Source organism: Sinocyclocheilus anshuiensis, unplaced genomic scaffold, assembly GCF_001515605.1.
Source record: "Sinocyclocheilus anshuiensis isolate Anshui unplaced genomic scaffold, SAMN03320099.WGS_v1.1 scaffold715, whole genome shotgun sequence".
NCBI lineage: Eukaryota > Metazoa > Chordata > Actinopteri > Cypriniformes > Cyprinidae > Sinocyclocheilus > Sinocyclocheilus anshuiensis.
The window spans coordinates 1,525,849-1,535,213 of record NW_015551089.1 but is presented as its reverse complement, the minus strand read 5'-3'; the positions used below and the strand labels follow the sequence as shown (position 1 = coordinate 1,535,213).

The window sequence follows — 9,365 nt, the reverse complement described above, 5'->3', positions numbered from 1 at the left end:
AATTTGGAGTTTGGAGTTAGATGTCAGTAACATGATTATTCTGTTTGGTTCTCTCTCTCTACAACCCCAACAGTGCATACGTGTTAAATCAGAAATATATATTACAGAGTTAAACATGTTAAAGAAAATGTTTCTTATTTAATTCTCCCTCCCTCTCTCTCTCTCTCTTTTTTTTATCTCTCTCAGGAGTTGAAGCCTACAGCCTTTCTGTCCATGCAGCATCTGATGGAAAAGGGGGTCTTTTTTTATGATGTTGTATTATGTGTTATTGCAAAAATTAGTATATACAGTATATAAATATGCATTCTTGAATCATTCTTGAGTCTTGTGTCTTGCCTCTCTACAAACTTTTAAATATCTGGCTGTAATTTAGTGACTGCAAATGCTGATTTAATTTGATTCCATCTTTATTATACCTGATAATGAGCTAGTTAAACTTAAGGGGGCTAATCAATATACAGTATATTTCAAGAAACTAAGACTTAAGGTACTCCACTTTTTCAGTTGTTTCAAGACTGAAATACATTTTTCATTTATATTTTAAGTGTAAATTCATTTAAATTTAAAATCGTTAACTCAAAGCAGGTATTACACACCTTGTAATTAACATCTGATGCATTTATATATCAAAAATCACAATTGAAATAAAAAAAATGTTCCTGAGATTCAATATCTTTAACAACATGTACAAACATTACTACAAACTAAACCACCAGGGTCCTAGAAATGCGGTCCTGAAACTGCAGCCTCCGCTATATTATCCAATTCGGCAGGTGGCGCTGTTACAAAAGCATAGGGTCCTAGAACTGCGGTCCTGAAACTGCAGCCTCCGGTTGTGCAGGAACACCCTTCTCGTTGATTCAGCAGCGGGCTTATACAACATGTTTCGTCAGAGGAAGCAACGTATTACTGATCAGTGCCCTAAAGGAGCTGGTCACAGAGGAACACACACTGCACTACGAGATCAGTGAGGAGTGAGTCATTACCTGCCACTATCTGCACAGCTACTGAAAACACTCACATATGTAAGTGTAGGTAAACGTAGTATCACATACTTTCCAGAAACCAGATTTAAATGCTTTTTTTCAACATCCAGATTTTTATTTTTGTGAGCAACTATCTCTTTAAGAACTGTCTAAATCAATAACTAGGCCGTCAGGTCATTTAACAAGCAAAGCACTACACTGATGAGCATTAGATAAAACCTGCAGACTTACTACTTTCCATCGTTCCTTCACCAGAATGCCCGTGGACAGGATGTCTGTCTGCTCCTGCCCTGCGCTCATCCTGACTGTGGTCTGCACCGAGCTTGTCCCCTAACGCCAACAACAGGGGTCTGGGTCTGGCATTGGAGCTGCGTGGTGCCCTCTGCACCCAGAGAAGAAAAGAACATTGTTTTAGTATTGCTTGTTGTACTGTGACAGCATTTACAATGCACAATCAGTGGCTTCACAGTCAGTAATCAAAACAGCTAAGTAAAAATTAAATATTTGATTAAGCAAGTTGGACACCCATGTGTCTGCAATTCAAAATATACAGCAAATAAAAGAAAATAATTGTAAACATTTTACTGAAGAAAATTTCCAAATAGCATTTACTCTAATTTATTATTACTATTTCTACTTCTCAACTGTATAAGATTTTAATATAAACTATTAAATATGTTACTATAAGCTTAATTTGTGTGCTTAAGTAAACTGTGTGATCTGTGAAAGAGGGAAATTATTTGACTAATCAAATTTGTCACAAATTAAAATCTACAAATAACATCCAAAAAATTATTTTAAAATAATACAGACAAATCATTTTTAAAAACTCAAGTCGCACGTGACTTGTCAAATTGTCACTGAGCTGTAATCAAATATTTGATGTACATTTCAAACAAGTCTTCCAGTGGTCTGTTTTAAGAGTTTTTTCTATAGTACATTGCACACAGATGTGGCTAACATGAGAGTGTCAATATAAAGGTGCGTCTTAAAAATATAAAATGCATGTATACATTATACTGTCATATAAATGGATATCAATGTTAACAACACCAATAAAAACCATTACAAATGAGGCATTTGTTGCATCCAGTGGGGACATAATTACTGATTATAATGACTTATACTGTCTTTTTACGCGTTGCGTTGCATCGCGCCGCATAAACATAAAACCATGTCTGCATTTGTGATCGGAGAAATGACAAACAACAAGCGCTACTCTACACTGCTCAAAACTCGCGTTTGAATCATCAGTGGCAAATCCTTTAAATATGAAAACGTACTTACAGGCTATGAGTCAGCATTATTTGTCAGCATCATAGACTGTATAGGGTCAGCATGCGCGCCGAATGGGAAACAGGGGAACTGAATTCACCGGAACACCGGCATTGTAGGCTACTCTCCCAGGAAACAGTCCTCGTCCTCCGTAAAATGCGCTGCACACATCTGAATATTTGGGTTGAACTGTTCTGGAACAGTGTTGTAAATACAACTTAACCACTGATTTCTATTTGTGCCCTCTTTTGGAAGACCAAACAAAGTAGTTTCACAGCGTCTCACGACATGGCGGCGGCAGCAACAATACTACAGCGAGAATAAAAGTTACGCCTTCTTTCTTTGCGTGAACATTTGGGCGGTGTAATGCTAATCTTCCCACACAGTGACGTAGACATGTGGGGGCGTGTTTAAACGTTTAAAGGCGTTTTAGGAGGGCATGGACGAGTCTTAACTTTTATAAAGAATATTTCTTTGGGTTTGAGACTTTAGTCTTTGCAACTTTAGGGATCTTATCTATTCACCAACAGCTTGTAGCAACACTCCAAAGAGAAAGGAAAACATGAAATCACAACTTATGACCCCTTTAATAACCTAAAGAGAACCTTCCCAGAACGTTCCCTGCAGGTTATTTTTAGGTTTTATTTTTATAACCTAGAGAGAACGTTCTGGGAACGTTGCCTGCAGGTTATTTTTAGGTAACCTAAAGAGAACGTTCTCTGCAGGTTATTTTTAGTTGTCATAACCATGTAAACTAATTAAAACTTTGCAGATGTTTCTGAGTGATTACCAACAGAGAGATTTTTCGGTTGCACTTTATTTTACAGTACGTGTACTAACATGTCTTTACAGTGTACTTACAGTGTACCTACCTAAGAAAGTTCTGGTAATACAAGGTAACGACATGAGGTAGGGTTAGGTTTAGGGGTAGGTTCAGGGTTAGTACCTTGTTATTACATAGTTATTGTAATTACTATAATAAGTACATAGTATGTGCATGAGGAACAGGACTGTAAAATAAAGTGCTACCAATTATTCTAATGCTGAAATGTGTTTTGTTTCATAAACAAGCTATATTTTGTAGAATTTCATGTCTGAAGTAAGCTTTTAATAAACTGTAGACATTAAAGCAGTCAAATCGCATTATGATGATAATATGAATCCAGTTTTATAGCTGAAATTAAGCCAAGGTTAAGCGTAATCTAAAAGGCATATCATAAACACCTGGGATTGTTTGTATCTTTCTTTACTGCGCACCTCTGATCTGCATGCGCTTCTCCAGCACGCGCTTTCTCCTGTCTTCCAAGGAAAGTCGCGCACTCGAGTAATTAAAAAATTAGCCCACCCTGGCCCACCCAATCACGAGCTTGGTCCACCTTGGCCCCATAACAGCCAATCCCAAAATTGGTGTGATATTCAATATAGCTACATATATTTGTCTTTTTTGTTTTCTTACCATCCTCTTCTGCAACGCGTGTGTTACACTCCCGCCCACACCCGCAAACATTCTAATATTGCATATAATTTTCGTGCATCAGGGAGCCGCTATCAATATGCGCGTCATTTAAATCGTTTTAGAATGAGCGCTGGCGCCGTTCAGTTTCACTTTCGATTTCGCGATCACACGCACTCTGTGTACACACAACGTGCATAACAGTTACTGTAAAATATGTATTTTAGGTATGGAAATGACATATGCACTACCAGTCAAATGTTTTTGAACAGTAAGATTTTTAATGTTTTTCAAAGAACTTCTGCTCACCAAGCCTGCATTTATTTGATCCAAAATACAGCAAAAACAGTAATTGTGAAATATTTTTACTATTTAATATAACTTTGAATATATTTTAAAATGTGATTTATTCGTGTGATGCAAAGCTGAATTTTCAGCATCATTACTCCAGTCTTCAGTGTCACATGATCCTTCAGAAATCATTCTAATATGCTGATTTGCTGTTCAAGAATCATTTAATATTATTATTATTATTATCAATATTTAAAACAGGTTTTCAGGATTCCTTGATGAATAGAAAGATCCAAAGATCAGCATTTATCTGAAATAAAAAGCTTTTATACATTATACCATTCAAAAGCTTGGAGTCAGTATGATTTCTTTCTTTCTTTCTTTCTTTCTTTTTTTTTGGAAAGAATCAAGAATCATTTAATATTATTATTATTATTATCAATATTTAAAACAGGTTTTCAGGATTCCTTGATGAATAGAAAGATCCAAAGATCAGCATTTATCTGAAATAAAAAGCTTTTATACATTATACCATTCAAAAGCTTGGAGTCAGGGGAGGGGGAGAAAGTATAGATATTAATACTTTCATTTAGCAAGGTGATTTCTATTTCAGATAAATGCTGTTCTTCTGAGTTGTCTATTCATCAAAGAAACCTGAAAAAATGATACTCAGCTGTTTTCAACATAATAATAATAATAATAATAATAAAAATTTTTTGAGCAGCAATTCAGAGTATTAATATGATTTCAGAAGGATAATGTGACTGGAGTAATGATGCTAAAAATTAATAAACTAACTAAAATAGACTTAATAAACACATCAGACTGGTCTCTGCCATATTTCTGATCTGGTTTAATGGCAGCGGCCCGCTGTTGAAATGTGATCCGCACAGCTCGATGCGTTGCGTTGCTACAGTCAACACAGACAACACATTCATACACATACTACATCTTGTTCATTCCGGTGGCTATGACCTTGAAAACAGTCATATAACTGCATTAATATCACTGACGGCATGTCATAGAGCCGTGTGTCCGCATCCATGTTACCCACCTCAATCCCGTTCCTCACAGCGCCGGGTGTGGTTTATTAGAATTCTCACAAAATGCGCTTTAAAATCATGTCGAAGACGTCAAATGGTGTATATGCGCGGAATGTTCTTCCATGAGGACGGCGGGAGATATCCTTTTCTCTGACATATGCACAAAACGTCCCTTTATTATCGCGGCTCCTTCAGCATCTCTGCGGAATGGATTCGTGACGCGCGTCTCCTTGCATGCGCGCTCGTTCGCGACGCTGTCGCCCTTCGCAACAGCAAGCGCGCGAACTAGCATTCCACTCTGCGAGTGCACGTGGATTCTCAGGGCGCGTCCTCGAGAACTGCTCAAAGCTGGGAGGCAGGTGCCCTCTTCTGTTTAGACCCGGCACAGCAGTGGAGGTACTGTTGACCTCTTGTTTAGTTTCGGTCTTCTATAATAAAAAGTATTAAAGGGGTCATATGATGCGATTTAAATTTTTCCTTTCTCTTTTGATATATCCTCCTGCACTCCTGCAATGCTGGGTAAAATACAGGGTCAAAACAGCCCAATTGCTGGGTTTGTCGCTATTTTACCCAGCACTGGGTTGTATTTAACCCAGCATTTTTTAGAGTGTGAGAATCAGAAAAAAAGGTTTGTGATTTTTTTAATGTCATTACATTAGTTGGAGCATAAGAAACAAATGGAGAGAAAACATTTTTGAAAAAAATATATTTTATACATATTTTATTTTATGTCCTTTGTAGAGGACGCCAGAACTAGTTATTCAATAAATAAATAAATAGACGTGAAAAGGCATGGATAGGCAAAAACAATGTTTTATTTTTCCATTCACCAATCAGTTTTTAGGTTTCAGGCTATTTTTAACCAAACTTTGTACAAAGATGATTCTCAACCATGATATGAAGGATATAACAGATTGATTTGATATAATATTTTACTTTATGCAATATGTGCGTAAAATGCCCATAAATTGGTATTCCCATTATATACAATGCATCTATACATTGCATCTAATTTGCATATTAATGTGTTCTTGGGGCAAACCATCATTAAAAAAAGAAGTGTAATAATGGGAGTAATAATAACTTTGCAACATTTTCATAAGAATATCTCATATTTCATAGGAATATTGATCTATAATTTCTTTCCCTATTGACTTGTTGTGGCTCCGCAAAATGCCTGATTAACATGATGTTTGTCCTGGTGTCCTCTACAGAAGACATGTATGAAAATGATGCCCCGTTTCGTAACAAAAAGTCATATTCTGATTTGAAACCACATAACATTTTTCTGAGATGTTTATTTATGACAAACAATTTGAAAATTAGTCAGATTTAAATGCTAATTACAGAACATTATCATATTTCCATGAGAGTGCTAAATTTGATCGTTCTGTCAATATGTCATTTTAAAGACCATGGAGAAGGAGTGTTTATGATCAAACCTCCAAACATTTGATATCCCTAAAAAGCCATGAATGTGCTCTGTACAGGACATCGAGACTTAAAACTGTGGCATGTATGGTCTCAGAGAAATTCACTAAAATATAATGTCCTCTACAGAGGACAAAAGCCTATGCCTGGGTCCCAGGAGGATATTAAATATTACTTGTATACAAAAATTTACAAAATATTCATTTGACATAAATTCAATCAAATCAGACTTGTGAATTAGGCCCATTTGCTATCCAGACATAAACTGCTTACTTTCAGACAGAAAAAGTTGGCTTTTTATGTGTCCTGTATATTCTCCTGGTACAGTTGCATGATGAGGAGGAAAATTAAGAATATAAAATCACAGAATACATGGTTCCACTTGCCCAGTTTTATCTCATTTAAGACCAGGGCTGCATTCAGCCCCGACAAAACGGTGCAAAACGTTTTTTATACGGAAACGGTGATGCGTTGAACACCCTGTTCTGATGACGCAAGAGTTGCAACTATGGCAGCTGAGAAGGCCATCCTTTGTGTTCTTTTTGAAGAATTTTCGGAGCCTGATGAAATCGGTATAAATACGTGTTTAATACTGCAAAATACGCTCGATGGTACAGTCACTGCCCTTGCCGTCCAGAATAAAAGAGAACATCCCAATCGAGTGAAGGGATATGTGGAAACTGTGGTTCCTAATTATTGTGATCCAACATTTGCCTCGCATTTCAGGATGAAAAGACAAACATTTCAGGTGAAGGATAATCCACTTCTTACCTCCGAGCAGTGTTATGATCTATATGGCCTTATTATTTTTATTGTGAGTATTAGGCTTATCATTATTGCTGATCACTTTTGTTGTGCTATGATATTGTAATATTTACCATTATATAATCAGAGCAGTATAGAAAAATGTATGAAAGTGTCACTCCACAATACAATAGCAAAATATATAAATATGTATAGTATTTTTATGTTACATTAATCAGTGTCTAGCACACCTTCCTAAGGAAAGGATATGGACCAGAACACAAATATGAAGTGAGTCTCAATTTTTGGTCACTGTTAAGATTTTACTTTTCCATGACATTCTAATTTATTGAGATGCACCTGTATACTGCTTGCTAAAACCTACTAAACATTATTTAAGTAGTTCCTGAGCATATTTTGATCTAAAATCCAATTCATTGTCTCTATAGTCCTATTGGTGACTGTTTATTCTTTATCCATACTTTCATTAGGGCTCAACAGAAACTTTGTTTGTGTGGAAAGACATGAATGAACCGTCTGTGTTTAACGGGCCAGAGCAGACAATGCCAAAAGATGCAGTGCACCATGGAGGATGGGAACACAGGGAACTACACAACTTATATGGCTTTTATCAGGTAAGCTCAGTCAAACCCACCCTTGATATAGATGCAGACAATGGTTATATTGTTTTTTTGTTCCCCCTTCACAGCATATGGCTACATTTGAGGGCTTATTAACCCGGTCAGGTGGTATGGAGAGGCCGTTTATCCTTTCACGCTCCTTCTTTGCTGGGTCTCAAAGATGAGGTAACCTCAAAATCAGATGACATTATCCTATGCCCATTGTGTTGATGGAAACAAACAAAACGACCCATAGCAACACTGAACTGTTTTTGTCACAGGTGCCATCTGGACTGATGACAATGTCGCTACTTGGGAGTACTTGAAGATTTCAATATCCATGCTGTTGTCACTGAGTTTGACAGGAATGCACTTTTGTGGAGGTTTTTATGTCAAAACGCATTTCATTACACCAAATACACAAAACAATGTTCTTTTTAGTCACATCATATGACCCCTTTAATATATCATATTTTACTCTTCAGTGTACAGTTGATTGTAATATTAATGTTGATAAATATGTCATACATACATTATACACTACTGTTCAAAAGTTTGGTGTCAGCACTCAGCATTCATTTTTTTAAAGAAATTAATAATTTTATGCAGCAAGGAAGCATCAAAAGTGACAATAATAACATTTATAATGTTACAAAAGCTTTCGATTTCAAATAAATGCTGTTCTTTTGTACTTTCTATATATAAAGAGTTTGGTTCCAAAACGCTAGAAATCCATTTAGATTAATTTGAGTAAAAATGTGTTTTCTTTACCCAGAAAGTGGCAAGATGAAAACCACTTGCTGCGTCTCAATGTGCCTACTTATACTGCACCCTTAAAGTATGTACTCTTTTGGTGAAGAAAAAGCACACACTTTTGAGCGTGTAGTAGAAGAGTAGGCAAGCTTTGGGACATACTATCAGGTCGCACAATTGCGTCTTTAAAGGAACGCTTTGTCGCAGCTGTTACACGCACCCTGTCACTGTAAACTGGCCTGTCAATCATCTTGTCACAGTTAACATCCTCCACATTTCATTTCATTTAACTTCCTACCGTACTGGAGAGAAAATAAATATCTCGTTGATCTGCCAGTCGCGGGTCTTTAATTTCAGAGAACTCTGCTCATATTTTCTGCATAATGATGCATTTAAAAGTTAAGTTATGACCAAATGGATGTTTATAAAAGTTCACATTGCTGTTGCAGATGAAATATAACACGGATAACAATAATAGTATAATATTATACGAATAATTAGTAACTTAAACCCCTTTTTGTAAACCTCTCTACCTAACCGTCAATTGCGCGCATCCGCCACGTTTGTAGTTTAGCGCTTTTTAATTCGTGTTTGTAGTTCTGGACCGAATCCTTAGCCAAAGCGCAATGGATTGTGGGCAGTTTTAGCCATTTGAGTGTGCACGGATCCACACTTCAAAAATCGACCTGAAATAGCAGACCATCCGGAGACTTTTGGCATACTCTTTTCAACATACTATGCTTTGGGACACACTTATTCCAATCTCACA

The 9,365-nt window shown here is 36.6% G+C and overlaps 1 protein-coding gene, 1 long non-coding RNA gene and 1 pseudogene across 3 annotated transcripts in view; 2 read left to right on the top strand and 1 right to left on the bottom strand.

Annotated features, from left to right (window-relative positions):
• Nucleotides 1-235, top strand: part of LOC107662619 (uncharacterized) — a 2,529-nt gene extending 2,294 nt beyond the window's left edge. Inside the window, exon 3 of the long non-coding RNA XR_001631234.1 lies at nt 187-235. This is a non-coding gene — a long non-coding RNA (uncharacterized LOC107662619). The remainder of the gene's footprint in view (nt 1-186) is intronic.
• Nucleotides 1-5,293, bottom strand: part of LOC107662618 (tau-tubulin kinase 2-like) — a 20,599-nt gene extending 15,306 nt beyond the window's left edge. For both annotated transcript variants that reach the window (XM_016452699.1, XM_016452700.1), the window contains exons 1-2: nt 5,060-5,293; nt 1,218-1,368 (exon numbers count right to left, since the gene is read on the bottom strand). In XM_016452699.1, coding sequence (XP_016308185.1) covers nt 1,218-1,286 — 69 coding nt within the window. In that variant the 5' untranslated portion in view covers nt 1,287-1,368; nt 5,060-5,293. The remainder of the gene's footprint in view (nt 1-1,217; nt 1,369-5,059) is intronic.
• A 987-nt stretch (nt 5,294-6,280) lies between these two features.
• The window catches only part of LOC107662632 (neutral alpha-glucosidase C-like), an 8,207-nt pseudogene continuing 5,122 nt past the window's right edge, over nt 6,281-9,365 (top strand).